Source organism: Haliotis cracherodii, unplaced genomic scaffold (genome assembly GCF_022045235.1).
Source record: "Haliotis cracherodii isolate W230 unplaced genomic scaffold, xgHalCrac1.p SCAF_18, whole genome shotgun sequence".
Classification (NCBI taxonomy): domain Eukaryota; kingdom Metazoa; phylum Mollusca; class Gastropoda; order Lepetellida; family Haliotidae; genus Haliotis; species Haliotis cracherodii.
The window spans coordinates 16,509,863-16,528,578 of NW_027266273.1; the positions used below are offsets into that span (position 1 = coordinate 16,509,863).

Genomic DNA, 18,716 nt, shown 5'->3' on the forward strand with positions numbered 1-18,716 from the left:
ATACAAATTTGTTCTTATACTCTTTTAAACAAAGGTTGTAGGATATATATCGTCAAAACTGGCATGATAGTTTACCTTCTTCACGTTTCCTTAGCCATTACAAGGATATCAAGTCTGCTATAGAATCAGAGAAGTATAGAAGTATGTTAGATGATAAATTGCTTGTTAATTTCTTACTTTATGAGGAATAGCCAATCTTACATAAACCTGTTCCCCCATGAAGATCCGATTAGAATTGGTCTTCAGAAACCATGCTTTCTGTATGAGGCGACGACCGGGTGGTCAGGCTCACTGACTTGGTTGATGCATATATCATCGTATCCGAATTGCGTAGATCAATACTCAGGCTGTCCGTCACTGGATTGTCTGGTCGATTATTTACAGACCGCCGTCATATAGTTTCAATATTGCTGAGTGCTGCATTAAAAAACAAACAAACCACCAACAAACGCAACCCTGGTGAACCAAAATGTATTGGTAAGAACAATTTGGGTACAATTCATGATTTAACTTAAATTAATATACCCAGGGCCTTATATCCTCTTTTCCCGCTTGTATTTTTCAGCTTGGCCACAGATCGGATGTATTATCCTATTAATTGTATGGACGACATACGCCGATTTTAAATCACGACGTTGATCTCATCACCAAGATACAGTGCAATTTGCTTCACAGAGGATATGTAAACACATTCAATCACAGCCATGGGACAAGATTTAGTGTTAGTACTACTGATGACCACAGCCAGTGTACATTTAACTGCACAGTCAACAGGCCAAAAGTTAAATTTTAATGACACAGAACAGACGGATCCATCTTTGAATAATCCAACTCAGATCGGATCACTTGAAGGTCACATAACTAAGACAAGGTCACAAGGTCAAGGACATTTGCCTCATGTCCCTCACACATCAAAAGATGTCCATCTGTCAACAAAAGATGTCCCCGACTGGACTCATTTCAATGACATCGTCGAGGCGACCATATCGTCATTTAACTATTTGGGTTTACCTGTGTTTTTCCCTCTTGTATGGGCGGGAATAATCCAGGCCGGCGTGGACATCTACAGCTACAACGTCACTGACGACTGCAAGGTGGAACTAAGCCACTACGCCGTGGACCTTCAAAATAGGAAGGACTGGGCCGTCAGAAGTAAGTCGAATGTTAACATCTACGGTGGGAATATGAATGTTCGTGGTCTCCAATGTATTGCTTTGTGTAGATTGTCATGTCATGAAGATTGTCATGTCCTGGAAGACATAATAACACCAAATAACACATTGGCTGTTTCCGAGAATCCTACTACAAAATTTGACACAGGTTACAGAAACTGCGAAATTGAGGTAATTTACGAAGATATGAAAATAAAAGCGACAAAGCCCTTTCCATATTCATAAGAAATCTTGAAGATGACAGCCTTTCATATTCAACTGTAAGGAAATGGTCTGATGAGTTTTAGCGATGTCCTAACGCTGCCAAGTCTCAAACTCAAATGGATGCTGATCAACCCATGGTCATGGCGGCAGACGTTTTTTATGTTAATTCTCACCCAGGATGAGACCTAAGTCCATCACTTGGTAATATCTATGTGGTAGATTGACATGGACGGACATTTCTAAATTTGGCGCATCAAGGACCAACATGATATCACATGAAATTCCTTATTTGTCTTATGCCATAGAAAATGATGTTCCCGTGTTCGTTCAGGTGAACATTTTACTATTTGATAGTGGTTCATAAACACATGATTATGATATAGTCTTGATCATAAAACAGATCTGCTTTTAGTAGAGATTTCTTATGACAATGAGAAGGGTTTTGTGGCGTTTATTTGATCCAGTATTAAAACGTAAGGGCAAAACGTCGAAACATTTGGCCTCACCCCAACCAAGAAGTACATGCGGAGGGCGTCAGTTGGCAAGTCATGGCTCCCGTTGTCTTGGACAGTAAGCTGATAATCATGGCTGACTGTCTGTAACGAGAACATCTATCGATGGGCAATACAATGCCGCAGAGATCATTTGAGACAGGCGATCCTTGACTAATATTCAGGAACACTCCGTTCAGGTGTGCTTCTGCTTCTGCTTCTGGACAATGCACCAGTGAAGACGTCATAGTTGACAGTGGCTGCTGCAGAGTTGGGCTTAGAATTATGTCCCCATTCTCCTAACCTTCCTGACCTAAAACCTTTGGCTGTTTTGTCTTCCTTAAGTCAAATCACCTCTGCACGGGAGAGTTGTAAAAAGTAACTAAGTAATTGAGGCCTCTTTTGGAACCAAAATGAAGACATAGGACTGGAATAACAAAGCTGAAGCAACGATAGACCAAGTGTTTTGAAGTGAAACATTCTGAAATATTTTCTATGTGAGGCCACGAATCTGTCGATTTACCTTCGTGCAAATCCCCCTTAAATTTTGGCTTGGCGTACCTGCTAGTCTGTAGGAACACAGAATTACGCAGTTCCATCACTGGCCATGGTGATGTAATAATTTAAATTAAATTGTTTTATTCGTATATGCCTTAACGTTGAAAGAATATCTCTATACTCCCAGATACTATAGTCATCTGAATGTGGCTAACTGCACTCGTGTCTTCAATCAGCCTCTTGGAATTATGTCTCTCACGTGATTCTTGTGTTGCAGTGTTTGATGCGACTGGTCGTCAAGGATCTGGTTTTCTCCAAGGATCAGTCACTTGGCAGGGAGACTATGACCAGTGCAGTAATATACGTCACACGATGACGTCACTTGATACAGGAAGTGACGTAACGAGAGAGATAATTGCTCAGTATTGTTCCCTGTCGTTTGATTCTCCCATATGGCTGGACAATTATATTTCCCATCAGGTGATAATTTTTGTTTGAAGAGGAAAGTACAATACAATCGTGAACACTAAGTTCCAAATCAGATAAATGACATATTATGAAAAACACAAACATAACTTATACAACAATAATACGGATTTTAACATATTGTCTCCCGCAGCACCTGCCGTTCCCGGTGCACCTGCCGCACCTGACTGTGGACATCTGCATCCCTTCTGGATGTGATGAGGATGACATCACAACCATCATCAATACATGTAGGTATTACAAAGACAATGTATGATAAGGAACAATTTTGTCAGTGTCAGAATTTTACATCAAATTTAAAAAGAGATTCTGATAATTATTTAGGTGTCTATTCTGTATGGTGATATTGGACCTAAAAGGGCTGGTCCAAAAGTTCTAAGCCTAACAAACAAACTTGTGAAAGTGCCTTTAATTTTATTTTTCAATATAATCTCCCTGCTTTTCAATACACTTATCGACAGTAAAGCTTTTCACTTCCAGTCAGGACGAAGTTTTCTGAAGCCACCCTGAAAAAATCATTCACGGCAGGTTTGAGGTCATCGTTGTCGTCATACCGCTTTCCACGATGGGTTTTGTTCAGTTTTGGTAACAGGTGGACATCACTTTGTGCCAGGTCTGGCGAGTATGGAGGATGAGGAAGGTTTACGAACCCACATTGTTGCACAGCAGCCTTTGCAAGTGGGGAGGTGTGAGAAGAGGCATTGTCATGAAATTGTAGAACTCCAGCAGTCAGCATTCCTCGCCGCTTTTCTTTGATGGAATCTTTTAGGCGATGAAGCAAATCAGCATAGTAGGCACCGGTAATCGTCTTTTGACTTTCTCAGTAATCAACATGGATCACACCTTTAGCCTTCCAGAATGCATTGGCCAAACTTTCGTTACTGATCTTGAAGACTTGAATTTCTTTGGTGCCGGAGAAGTGGAATGGTACCATTTCATAGATTGACGTTTTGACTCGGGATCATAGTGGTATACCCATGTTTCATCACCCGTTACTAATCTTCTTTTGAATTTAACGAAATCCTCCTCAGTTAGGTCTAAATTTTGTCTGGCAATGCCATTCATTTCCTTTGTCCTTATGATCAGAATTTAGAAACGTTGGCACCCAACGAGCATATTCATCCGTAAGTGTTTATGAATAATAGTTTCAATGGATCTATGGCTTAGACCCGTGTCTTCCTCAAGTTCAGCAATGGTAATACGTCTATCTGACAGAATAAATCTTTCTGTCTCCTTGATTGAATCTTCATTGATGGATGGGGAGGGTCATCATCAAGGCTTGTTCTCCCAGCCTTAAACATAGCTACCCAACGTTTAACAGTGGAATAGCTGGGGCACTTATCCCCTTATGCTTGTGACATGAATTTCATGGGGAGTACTTTTCTCTTAAGTCAAAAACTTGATGACTGCTCGATACTCGTACGTTTTCATTTCTGTGACCCCTATCACGTTCAACTGTCTGTCACTAATATACAAACGGCCTCAACAGACCAAATACACTTCCAATTTACTACTGAAACAATGTACCGCTTTGACTAGTTCACTGTGTTATGGCACATAGTTGAAGTTAATTGGGCTTTGAACATTTTGACCAGCCATCGTATCATAATGTAAAGTCTGTTCTTGACTTATTAAATGAGAAATCCACGCGTGTTCTTAAGTAAATAAATAAATATTTATTCAACATTTTAAATATTCCTAAGATGGTAATGCCCCACAATGTTACTTTATTGCCACTTTTCACATTTAAGACTCGGAAGTAAGTAAGGGTGTATCCCTGTTTCTTATTTTAATGTCGTTGTCTTGAATGTATGACTAAGTGACAATGCAGAATATCAATTAAAGTTGAAGATAGATAGTAAGAAAGTAATATCATTTGAGCATATTCTGAGGATAGTGATCAAATGAATTTTCATATAAATGTCCATAGTTCATACATGAAGATGAAGATAGATAGTAAAGAAAGTAATATCATTTGAGCCTATTCTGAGGAAAGTGATCAAACGAATGTCCATATAAATGTCCATAGTTCATCCAACAAGGTGAAGATAGATAGTAAAGAAAGTAATATCATTTGAGCCTATTTTGAGGATATTGTTCAAACGAATGTCCATATAAATGTCCATAGTTCATCCATGAAGATGAAGATAGATAGTAAAGAAAGTAATATCATTTGAGCCTATTCTGAGGAAAGTGATCAAATGAATGTCCATATAAATGTCAATAGTTCATCCATGTTACAATCAGACACTTTTCAAATATGACACTAACTTTTCTTTTATTTCACATCTGCTGTATACAGACGCAGGACAACAAGAAACCAACATCTCCCTGTCAAACATCCGATGCCAGAAGGACATGCAACTAGCCCATGATGCTGCTGCCATCTTCTCAGTGTACGCTTTCCAACTTACGGCTACGATAAATTACGGATTAGATGTCCCGAGTGAAGTAACTGAATTCACCATGTTGGGACTAAGTCTTTTTGAGATAACACAGAATGTAATAGAAGAAAATAGAATATAGATCTCAGTGAGTATACTGAATCACACTCCAGCGCAGTGGTGACTCAGCATAACACTACTGCCACAGGCTAATTTGCATATCACGTGACCGGACTTATCGCTTGTTTGTAAACAAACGTGCTTTTTCAGAAATTACTATAGAACGGACTAATGCAAGTATTTGGGGCGCTTAACACATTGTTTTGCATGATAGATATGGTGATAGATTTGCTACTACAACTGCGACAGTGAGTTGCATGACAATATATATATATGCACCAAAGTGACCGTATCGCTAGCTCTCCGTTTGGCTTCGATGACAGCACGTGGAGCCGTACAACCAATGTAAACAAAGGATAACTACGCAAAAACAAGTTGATTTTTACGTATTAGCATACATTTATAATAAACCGTAACCATTCTTTGACATTTGTTTATGAAAATGTGTAGACTTGTCAAACATGAAACGGATGAAAAGCATATGTAATATCTTGAATGGACGGTGAAAGATGTGACGAATAGTCACATGGCGCTGGCTTGTGGCAGAGGTACTATGCTGGCTGGCTGCCGGTCACATGGAACTCTGGGTAGGATAGTGATACTTAAAATCCTGTTTTTGGTAATGAAGTCTGTGGTATCTTTTATCCATTGAGTAGATGGGATTGTCCTTTTCAAATAACAATTAATGAGTTGTTTATGTTACAGCATATATATCTAACAACACTACCCCAGAGTAAATGAGTTTGAACGGTATTTCAAATATATCAGATGTGTCAGCTGGATGTACGAGTAAAGCCTGAAGACGATTACGACTTTGATGAAACCCACCAACATGGGCATGGTGCTGATAAACCCTTAAAAAAATCAGAGCGAATCCGGAATTTTAACCCTCCACCACAGCGAATTGCGGTAACTTTAATGACCCAAGATACGCCAGCCTATGTATTTGCAAAAACATATTGAAGTCAATTCTAAAAATAAATAGTCCAACAATGATAACTTCCCTGACAGCTGGTAGTGGTAGTTGTTGTAGTAGTAGTTGTAGTAGTAGTAGTAGTAGTAGTAGTAGTAGTAGTAGTAGTTGTAGTAGTGGTATTGAGTGAGTGACCGAGTAAGTTGGGTTTAACGCCGCTTTTAACAGTATTCAAGTTATATCACGGCGTGGCAGCTTAATGTGTAAGGAAAGCCCGAAGTGATCCAGGTTTCAGACGTTTACCATTTCGGTGAAACCCACGAGCACGAGTATGATGCTGACAAACATAGAAACATAATCGGGGCGAACCGGGATTCGAACCCACAATCATAGGTTTCTGTCGTGCCCAAGGGACGCATCTCCTGACATCGAGTCGCGGCGCCTTAGACGACTGGGGAACCCGTGCTCCCAGTAGTGGTTGTAATTGTAGCAATAGTAACAGCAGTAGTATTAGTAGCAATAGTAGTAGCAGTAGTAGTAGTGATGGTATGTAGTAGTAGTAGCAATAGTAGTAGTAGTGTAGCGGTAGCAATAGTAGTAGTAGTTGTTGTGGTAGTAACAGTTGTAGCAGTTCTGGTAGTTGTGGTAGTAGTAGTGGTAGTAGTAATAGTACTGGTAGTAGCAATAGTAGATGCAATTGTAGTAGTAGTGGTAGTAGTAGTCGCAATAGTAGTAGTAGTAGTAGTTGTTGTGGTAGTAGCAGCAGTAGCAGTTGTGGTAGTAGTAGTAGTAGTAGTTGTGATAGTAGTTGTGGTAGCAGTAGTAGTAGTAGTAGTTGTGGTAGTAGTTGTGGTAGCAGTAGTAGTAGTAGTAGTAGTAGTAGTAGTAGTAGAAATAGTAGTAGTAGTAGTAGTAGTAGTAGTAGAAATAGTTGTAGTAGTGGTAGAATTAATAGTGGTAATACTAGTAGTAGAAGTAGTAATAGTAGTAGTAGTAGTAGTAGTAGTAGTAGAAATAGTTGTAGTAGTAGTAGAAGTAATAGTGGTAATAATAGTAGTAGAAGTAGTAATAGTAGTAGCAGTACATAGTATATCTATTTGTACCCGCGTGTATGATATTACCAAATACACATCCTCAAACCACGACTACTTTGTTTGTGTGATTGTTCCAGATGCTTGCTGGCTGCATTTGCATGCTTGGTGTTCCTCGGAAGCATGGTTACTGTCATTGTACGACTGAAAACCACGGCAGGACAACTAAACTCAGGACCGTGTGTCGGCTATTTTAGCAGAAGGGGGAACGTCTTCACTGTAGCACGCCAACACAGTGTATTCTACAATAGATGCAAACTCTACTCCAAGTCTATATGGGCGGGGTCCCTCTATAGACAAGACAGTATGAAGATTGTGTCGGACCACCGCACGACACTAACACCTTCTACAGATCACGTCAACGACGTCGTGATAAGTGTGCAGAAATCCCCTTCTGCAAGACTGCAGAATCAGGCAATGGTTCAGATGACACGGAAAGGGGACAGCCCCTTAGGGAAACGGAAAGAGATCAAAATCCAGGTTGGTTTTGTCACATTTTGAAAATGTTGTTTCGTGGAATTTCTTACATTGACGGTCGTAGAATATATTGAGGCGTATTTTGGCCTCAACCCTCCATAACGACTGTCGTTCGACTGAATTACGGTGCCATTATTGTTCGTTTACGTTCATGTGCGAGTTAAAGTTAAAACCCATTGCCATCGTCGTTTAGTTGTCATCCCATTAATCATTCAACCTAAATATTAGTATGGGCATCTCAGGACGTTAGGAATAGCGAGTAGGAGGTAAAGCAGAAGGGGGTTTCACGTCCATTCAAGATTATTGCATTTATATAGCGAAATGCATATACGTGTGTGCGTGTGCCTGTGAGTGTGCGTGGCTGCTTGCACTAGTCCCTGCTCATACAGATTTTATAGTACTAGCCTAGTAACATACCATGCTCCCTTTATAATATGGATACAGTACTGACTCCAAGCCGATCAGTCCTTGTTTTATCTCCTTAATGCCTTGCGCCATCTTTTGGTATGACGCGGCCGGGGATCGAACTTTCCACTCCCTAGATAGAAGATCGATCCACTAGGCCACGGAGGCGGTCCCGAAAACGATCATGTGCTGGCGATGGTGGTACTCGTGGTGGCAATTCATATGCTTTTTCCAAGTATAAATGAAAACTGTGTCCTCTAAAAGGACTTCTACCTGAAGCATGATTATAGCATATATTTCACCATATGTTTGCACACTTCAGAATGGCGTGCTTCAGCCAATCGGTTTGCTGTCGTTACCAGTCAGAATGGATTTCCGACAGAACGATAAATTTGACCTGAGCCAACAAGTCAGTTTGACACCAGGTACACGACAAATAGGTAAATTTTAGCATTGGCGAAACTCTCAAATGATGTTTGGAGCGATGGGGTAGCCTTGTGAGTTAAAGCGTCCCGCGTCACGCCAATTCTCGGGTTTGATTCCCGACATGGGCACAAAGTGTAAAAGACATTTCTTAAACACCCTGCCGAGATTTTGCTGAAATATGGCTGAAAGAGGCGTAAAATCATACTCACTCACTCTACATGGCAATTTAGTTTGTCGATGCATAACTATGTCTATCAATCTTTGAATAAATTATATGAAATAAGACCCACTATTGGTAACACCTATATGATTTGTCAGTCCAGATGTGATGAGGTCCAACTTACTCACTCATGACGGATGTGATCATGCATATTGGTTAACCATTTTAAAATGCATAATTTCAATATGTTCGTCTCAATATATATTTTTTTTAAGTTTTCTACGTGCATAGTACTTATTTCTGTTTTTTTCAGGTGGAGTGGTCACTGATATCCTCCTGTGCTTCTCCCTCCCAAATAACCTGGCGTCAGTTCTGGGAGGGGGCAATCCAGACCAGCTGCTCTTTCTCAGTGGTATCCGGTTCCTCTCCATCTGCTGGGTCGTCTTTGGCAACACCATCAGCTTCATACACAGAACACCAGACGTGATTGGTAACTATAATCTTGTTTCCTAAATGCAACGGAATATATCTTATTGTATGTTAAATTAGCCCATAACATGTTACAAACAACTCAAACCGTCGTATCATGCATGGAAACTTGGTCCTATATATATACCAGTGCTTCATTCATATTTCATTCAAGTACCAGACCAGTGAAGATTTCGGGGTAAAATAGGTTTTTAGCAACCCATGCTTGTCGCAAAAGGCGACTAACGGGACCGGGTGGTCAGGCTCGCTGTCTTGGTTGATGCATATCATCATTCCCCAATTGCCTGGATCGATGCTCATAATGTCAATCACTGGATTGTCTGGTCCAGACTCGATTATTTACAGACCGCCGTCATATAGCTGCGATATTGCTGAGTGCGGCGGTAAACAAACAAACAAACAAAACAAGCAAACAAACATTCAAGTATCAGTATTTATTTCATATATCTTAAACTTCCACTTATCTTTTTGAAATTTAAATATGACATTGATCTCGTTTTAATAAATGTTAAGTTGGGACAAGACGGGATCACATAACTATTGCCATGAAGCGGTTTCAAAGCATAACTCATATTCATGTCATGGTGTGCAACGAAACCTATTATCGTCAGTCATTCGTCGATGGAAATATGTTGCATACTGGAACACACAGCAATGAAGTAACAAGTCAAACATACTTTCAGAAAATAGCGTCACTCTCGTGGAATTGGCCGAGTGTCCATTGTTTCAAGCAATAATCAACAGTACATTTGCTTCAGACTCCTTCTTCATACTCAGGTGAGGTGAACTCATACTTAAAAAAACGGCGCATTATTTAACAAACTTTACAAACATCAATACATTGCATTTCATGCAACACTTAGCAAGGTCGCTGTTCAGGTTTTATATAGTTGTTTTATCCTATTAGGCGTTGATCAAAGCGGATAACGCCTACTGTTTGATCAATCACTAAGAAACTTTTGGCTTTCAATAACAGTCGGGGGCACGGGTGGCCCAGTCGTCTGAGGCGCCGCGATTCGCTGTGCAGAGTTGCGTCCCTTGGGTACGTCAGAAACCTGTGATTGTGGGTTCGAAACACGATTATGTTTCTAGGTTTGTCAGCACCATACCCGTGCTCTTGGGTTTCACCGAAGTGGTAAACGTCTGAGACCTGCATCACTTCGAGCTTTCCTCCCACATTAAGCTGACACGCCGCGATATAACCGTAAAAGCAGCATTAAACCCAACTAACTCGCTTAATAGCGATTATTATCTGTATGACAGGTTAAGGAAAATAGTTGATGGAATGTAGAAGAGAAGTTGATTCTGGAAGACTCAAATAACACTTGACATTTTTAAAGTAAATACCACACATCTCACACATCACTTGTACAATGATGCATTGATCAAAGCCTGAGGGTACACAATCACTGTTGGAATGTAGGAACAGCACATCCATAAAAGCGAAACTCTCGAATAATGTGTAATCGTCTAATGACACCCGGTGTCACTATACTTTCAAATGCCACTATATTTATCTCAACCAATCGCGGGTTTGACCCTCTTTGTTTCCAACAGTGGAACATTGCTGTCCTACAATTTTCTCCGGACTGTGGAGAAGAAGAAGTCGGCGGGCAAAGAGTTTAGGGTGACTCCAAAGTTTCTCCTGCTGTTTTATCTCCATCGTTTGTTGAGGTGAGTAAGTGAGCAAGTGGATGGATGGTTGTGTGAGTGGTAGGATGAGTGGTTGAGTGAGTGAGTGGTTGAGTGAGTGATTGAGTGAATGGTTGTGTGAGTGGTGGGATGAGTGGTTGAGTGAATGAGTGGTTGAGTGAGTGATTGAGTGAATGGCTGAGTGAGTGGTTGAGTGGTTGAGTGAGTGAGTATAATGTATAAGCCCATTTCTTGTTTTCCCCGTCATTATACTGCTAGAATATTGCCAAAAGGGGCGTAATGCCATATTCACTCACTCATAAATGCACAATATTCAACAAAATAAACACGTTAACAGATCCAAGATAAATGGTAAATTCAATGTATTTGTGTTCCAAAGTTTCTCTCGTCTTGTGCTATCCAATAGTTGTTTATGGAGATAAACCACTGATTATTCTAAAATATATTCATAGTGTGTTTTGCATTAACGTTCCTTATTTTTAAAAGTAGGTAGTTTGAGAAGAAACGCAGGACGAAAACGCATGTCAATCAAATATTTCTGTAATCTCAATTCCTATTTTTGCGGGGGTATAAACAGACATCTGGGTGCCGTTGTTCAATACAACCTTAGCGCTACGGCTGTCGTAAGTCTCTGTTAAGGTATGGGAGTAACGATCACCTAAGCGCTAAGATCGCTTTGTACAACGGCACCCTGCTTGTTCAGTTCGTCCATAAAGCTGTTTACTCTATTTGTGTCGTATAGAATATTACCGTGTTACCTGGTGGTGTTGATGATATTTGCCAACCTCATGCCCTACATGGGTCACGGACCTCGTTGGAAGTATGCCACAACCGCCGTCAACCAGTGCAGGGACCATTGGTGGGCCAACGTATTCTTCTTCAGCAACTTCTATATGGCAGATGAAATGGTTTGTTTGTTTGTTGTTTACCACCACACTCAGCAATATTCCAGCTATATGACGGCGGTCTGTAAATAATCAAGTCTGAATCCGACAACCATGATTGACATACTGAGCATCAATCCACGCAGTTGGGATAAGAAAACATGCATCAACCAAGTCAGCGAGCCTGACCATCAGATCCCGTTAGTCGTCTCTTACGACAAGCATAGTCGCCTTGTACGGCAAGCATGGGTTGCTGAAGACCTATTCTTTCCCGTATCTTCACGGGTCAATTAAAATGGTGAAACACTTTTACAATCATACTGTTCTTTTGATATGAATACAAATATTAATATATGATATTAATATAAGGTTTCATTTTCTGTTCCTGGTTAGTTACAGAAGTGCTGCATATTGAATAGATTATCCTTGAAAGGATACCCCATCATATGATGCTAACCACAAAATGAAGATATTAATAAGCACAGGAATGTGTCACGCTGTCAAACTATATTTCTTGCAGTTTTTGTAGTTTATATTTTACCTAGGAGTTTTGTAAGAGATCATTCATGTTTATCAATTTGTCCATCACCATGCTGATGTTCCAGTGCATGAGCTGGACATTCTTCTTGGTGAATGACACGCAGTTCTACCTCATCTCTCCACTCATCCTCATCCCACTGGTCAGGTAGGACTCCTTATCATCACACATACATAACCTGCCTACGGTGGCCCATAAGGGACATGGAGTCTGTTTTTCAATATTTTGATGTTTAATTTACTTTTATCTTAACCTTTTGCAAATTAACACAATCTGCCATACAAATATGTGATAAATCATGTATAAAAACATCCGAAAACATAGAAAATGTACTTTTAAGTAGCTTTTGAGTCGCTGAAATGGGAAGTGAAAATGTCAAAAACTAAAATGGAAATGTCAAAAACCAAAACGAAAAGGTCAAAAACTAAAATGAAAATGTCAAAAACTAAAATGAATACACAGAAAACTATTTCCACCGCGGTGGAAATAGTTTTCACCTCGGTGTAAATATTATCACCGCGGTGGAAATAGTTTTCACCGCGGTGTAAATAGTTTTCACCGCGATGTAAATATTATCACCGCGGTGGAAAAAGTTTTCACCTCGGTGTAAATAGTTTTCACCGCGATGTAAATATTATCACCGCGGTGTAAATATTATCACCGCGGTGGGAATATTTTCACCGCGGTGATTATATTCCCACCGCGGTGATAATATATACACCGCGGTGATAATAGTTTTCTGTATTTTCATTTTAGTTTTTGACATTTTCGTTTTGAGTTTTTGACATTTTCATTTTAGTTTTTGACATTTTCGTTTCGTTTTTCAGCGATTCAATATCTTCTTTACACATGATTTATCTCATATTTGTAAGACAAATCGTGTTAATTTGCAAAAGGTTACGATAAATGTAAGTGAAATATCAAAATATGGAAAAACAGACTCCATGTCCCTTATGGGCCACGGTACCTGCCTGAGCCGAAATAATCCAATTCGTGATCACTGTGACGTGATTTTAGCAGTTTCTAAGTCACACTACAGTGAAGGAGGAATGTTTAAGTGACGCTGATGGTAGACGTTTACAAGTAAGTCAAGACCATAAGCGTGACCTTGGTACTGATACTTTTATACCAAGGACAATAACAGAGACGGATCTGGATCCGAACCTTCTACTTTCGGATCACGGCAGCTAAGCCAAACAAAAATACATATATGGGCCACTGTGCAATTTCAAATAAAATGAGGTGGCACAGTATTGCGTTTTACAATATTGTTTTCCCCTCTTAAATCTGCTCTTGACTCGAAACGTACATGTACATATATACTACTCAAAAGAAGTGTAAGAACACCTAATTAATATAAAAATATAATGCCTTCATATTACTCGAGTTAATCTGTCATGCCAGAGCCGGGTATTCTCTAACTTGTTTTGAGTAGTATGAATGGTTCTTCAAGAAACATCTACCCTTGTTCTAACTTATTTCAACTTGTGTGTTAGGAATGTAGTTCATTGATACCACACATATGAACGAAGTACTTGTTCATGATCATGACAAAGGTTCCACTTACATGTATTGATAAAGCTGCTGAGGTATACTTTCTTCTTAACGTCTAGTATGATTCCAGGTTACCTTCCCTTGGTTTTGCCCTGCTTGGTCTGCTCGTAGCCACACAGCTGGTATCTGTTGGCATCCTAAATAACAAGATCAATGGCAATATGTTGAGGTAGGACGGTACATCATTATTCCATTTGGATTATTAGAATTTTCTGACGCTGGTCACCATCATTGAGGATTGTAACAGCGTTGCCTTTGCGAACCCTTTAACTTCATATACAATGTTGTGAAGCCCATTTCTGGTGTCCCCCGTCGTGATATTGCTGGGATATTGCTAAAAGCGGCGTAAAACCATACTCACTCACTCATATACAATGTAGTTGATCTGCCGTATGTCATCAGACATGGGACGGTGGCACAGGTGGTCCAGTCGTCTGAGGCGCCCCGATTCGTTTTGCAGAGTTGCGTCCCTTGGGCACGCCAGAAACCTGTGATTGTGGGTTCCAATCCCGGTTCGCCCCGATTATGTTTCAAGGTTTGTCAGCACCGTGCCTTGATCGTGGGTTTCACCGAAGTGGTAAACGTCTGAGATCTGATCACTTTGGGCTTTCCTCCTACATAAAGCTGACAGGCCGCGATATAACTGTAATATTGTTAAAAGCGGCGTTAAACCCAACTCACCCATTCACTCATCTGACATGGATCACGCTCACATGGAACATGCCTACCGGTGTTCATAGTTTTATTCTTGTATACATTGTTAACGGTGTTTGCGGTGTTAGAGTAGGTCCCCAGTAACCACTGGTTAGGGTATTCAGGCTCGGTGATGTGGTTGATTACGTGTCATAGTACTCCGACGGTGTGGATCGTTATTCGTTAAATCATTCACTGGATTTTCTGGACAGACTAGACTATTCATCATAACAGCGTTAAGCAACAAACAAAACAAACAAGTAATGTTCTTTGAATGAAGATAATCATCAGCCAATCTCAGACCCGTGAAGATCCGGGGTAGAATAGGTCTTCAGCAACCCGTGCTTGTCGGCGAATATGCTCGTCGTAAGAGGCGACTAACGGGATCGGGTGGTCGATGCTTGTTGATGCTTTTCATCGATCCCAATTGCGTGTATCGATGCTCATGATGTCAATCACTGGATTGTCTGGTCCAGACACGATTATGTACAGACCGCTGTCATATAGCTGGACTATTGCTGAGTGCGGCGTTAAACAACAAACAAACAAACAAACAAACAAACAAACAACATCAAAAGCCAATCTTCATTCCGTCTTACTGAAATAAACTCTCGGTCTCGGCAAACACAATGCAGGCAATAACATAGCAGAACATAAAGAGTCCCTTTGAGCCACAATTTTAATGGTGACCGTTTCAACTTTATCAAAAATTGTGAAAAATAACAGTTTTAGTTTGATGACTTGATTTGATTTCAGAATGGACAGCGGGTACTTCTCCGATGTGTACGCCAAGCCCTACTGCCGGGTGGGCGTATTTGCTATTGGGATGATGCTGGGGTATATTTTAAACAAAGTGGGCCGAAGGACTCATCTCAGAAAGGTTATTACATAGAAACTGTACTATACTTCTAATCAAAATAAAGATGTCATAGGTTTACGTAATTAAAAGTGTCAAAACCATTTCCATGGCCACTTCATAAACACTTATAAGCCTATTCCTCGTGATGTAATGACATACATTCTGTAGTTGCGATATCTTTCCAGATTCCAATGCTACTTGGCTGGCTAATGTCGTTTTGCACGATGGCTTTAGTGATCTATATAACGTACCTAGAGAACAGAGTCGGCGGGAGGAGATTTACTGCCATAGAAGCGGGGGTCTATGAAGCACTTGCTCGCCCTGCCTGGGGACTGGCATTATCCTGGGTTATATTCGCCTGCGCTGTGGGGCAAGGAGGTACGTTAACTATTCTGAACATCTAGCCAAGTTCCCAAATCACCGTAATACCCACCAGGGCGGTCGGGTAGCATAGTGGTTGAAGCATTCGCTCGTCCCACCCAAAACACGGGTTCGATTCCCGACGTGGGTACAATGTGTAAAGCCCATTTCTTGTGTCCCCCGCCGTGATATTGCTGGAATATTGCTAAAAGCGGCGTAAAACCATACTCACTCACTCACTTAATATCCAGCATGGTTTGTAACCTCCGTTCGTTGTTGCCGAATGAAACACAATTAATCATAACGGTCCACGATTTAACAACAAGTCTGCAATACTATGAAAACAATGTCAACGGTTCAAACTCGTAGCTATGTAGGGTCGTGTGCCTTAGCTGCAAAGATCCGATTGTCGTGTGTTCGAATCCAAGATTCTCGCCAATTTGTGATCTTTCTTTTGTCAGCGACATTCCCTTGCTCCGTGGTTTCGACAAACATTATATGGCCATGCCCATTGTCATTTTCGGATTTTCTCATCAAGCTGACACATTGTGATGTAACGCAAATACTGTTAAAAGAAATATCATTTATGGTAAAACACACTCCTTCCGAATTTCTTCTTAACACATCGTGAGAAAGGTACACATGGATCCACGTATGACATGAAAAGTCACTTGTCATTTCCTGCTTTTGTTCCAGGTTTTATCAACACATTCCTGTCCTGGAACTACTTCTTCCCTCTGTGCCGCATCACTTTCGGGATCTACCTCCTCCATCCGTTGGTCATCATGCTTGTGCGTGACACCTCTCGCAGCCTCATCCATTTCTCACCATTCGGCCTGGTATGTGTGCTGAATATGCTTCTGAGGTTACTGAGCCGTAAAGTTAAACTGTAAATTGTTTTGTCCATCCAAAAACTCTATTAGTGTCAATTATGGTTAAGAGGGCGAAGACGTTGTGCAAAATTGAATCAAAATCACCCAACTTATAACCATCCTTGGTATGACAGCCCCATAGACATGCAAGCAATTTTCTGTAAACATTCACGACCTGCAACACTTTGGACATATCTCCCACATTAAGCCGTCATGCTGCTGTAAAACAGACAAACACTTCATGTCAACCTTCAGCCAAACTCACTTACTGAACCACATGTACCTATATATATTGGACAGCTGTGATTGTGTCGGATTCTATTTTGTGTTTCAGTGGCTGCTGTATGTCCCTATACTCGTGATGGCCACCATGCTGGCCCTAGTGCTCATCACCTGCATACAACAGCCATTCATTACACTGGAGACGCTGATCAGAAACATCACATAGCAAGGACGGTTTCATTATCCCCCGCCGCGCGAAAGCGCGAAGCGGGGGATATAGTATTCACGACCGTCCGTACGTCCGTCCGTACGTCCGTACGTCCGTCCGTCCGTACGTCCGTCCGTACGTCCCACCTGTTTGTTGCCGCGATATCTCAAGAACTAAACACTGGATTGTCTTCATATTTGGAACTATGGTGTATATACAGACTCCGCAGACACCAGTCGGTTTTGGTGACCTTGACCCCATTTTCAAGGTCACAGCAGGCATATCTGCTTTTGGAGTTGGAAAACGGTGTTGCCGCAATATCTCAAGAACTAATCTCTGGAATGTCTTCATATTTGGAACTATGGTGTATATACAGACTCCGCAGACACCAGTCGGTTTTGGTGACCTTGACCCCATTTTCAAGGTCACAGCAGGCATATCTGCTTTTGGAGTTGGAAAACGGTGTTGCCGCGATATCTCAAGAACTAAACACTGGATTGTCTTCATATTTGGAACTATGGTGTATATACAGACTCCGCAGACACCAGTCGGTTTTGGTGACCTTGATCCCATTTTCAAGGTCACAGCAGACAAATCTGCTTTTAGAGTTGGAAAACGGTGTTGCCGCGATATCTCAAGAACTAAACACTGGATTGTCTTCATATTTGGAACTATGGTGTATATACAGACTCCGCAGACACCAGTCGGTTTTGGTCACCTTGATCCCATTTTCAAGGTCACAGCAGGCAAATCTGCTTTTGGAGTTAGAAAACAGTGTTGCCGCGATATCTCAAGAACTAATCGCTGGATTGTCTTCATATTTGGAACTATAGTGTATATACAGACACCGCATACACCTGTCAGATTTGGTGACCTTGACCCCATTTTCAAGGTCACAGCAGGCAAATCTGTTTTTGGAGTTGGAAAACGGTGTTGCCACAATATCTCAAGAACTAATCGCTGGATTGTCTTCATATTTGGTACTATGGTGTACAGGCGGGGGATATTTCGTCACTCTGTGACAAATACTTGTTCAAGACTGAATTTAGGCCTTTGATAGTTTATCACATTGTTTAAGGATTTCTCTTTTAAAAACACTGGGTCGGTGGTCAATATAGACATTATAATTATGTAATTGAAGAAAATATATTTTTTAAATTGGTCATTACAGTTTTTGTAAATAAACCTATGCTGAATGTAAGAGAAAGGTAAGGTAAACTAGGCCTGAGTTTGAACACAATTATCATCGAACGCCTACGACGTCGAACGTTTCATAATAATAATCACTGCATTCTCTTGTCAGACTAGATTATTTACAAACTAATGTATGAACAGAACTACTGAAGAAAACCATTCCGGAACCAGTATGCAACGGTTGTAATTATTGCACGTCACACGTTAGCTGTCTTGAGGTGAGGTGAGGTGAAATGGGGTTTAAGGTCGCGTCCAAGATTGCACTTATAAAGCGACGTGCATGTACGTGTGTGTGTTTGTGTGGCTGCTTGTACTAGTCCGGACTGGTGCCGATTTATAGTGCTAGCTCACTGAGATACCCTT

The 18,716-nt window shown here is 40.8% G+C and overlaps 1 protein-coding gene across 1 annotated transcript; it reads left to right on the top strand.

Moving 5' to 3' along the window:
* The first annotated feature begins 704 nt into the window (after positions 1-704).
* On the top strand, positions 705-17,177 carry LOC139466068 (O-acyltransferase like protein-like). The gene is made up of 16 exons (XM_071248080.1): positions 705-1,152; positions 2,643-2,845; positions 2,985-3,081; positions 5,154-5,247; positions 7,440-7,839; positions 8,564-8,666; positions 9,141-9,317; positions 10,000-10,093; positions 10,874-10,990; positions 11,712-11,877; positions 12,459-12,538; positions 14,016-14,114; positions 15,395-15,518; positions 15,683-15,875; positions 16,554-16,696; positions 17,064-17,177. The coding sequence occupies exons 1-16, from the start codon at positions 705-707 to the stop codon at positions 17,175-17,177; spliced, it is 2,652 nt and encodes an 883-aa protein (XP_071104181.1).
* The last annotated feature ends 1,539 nt before the right edge of the window (positions 17,178-18,716 follow it).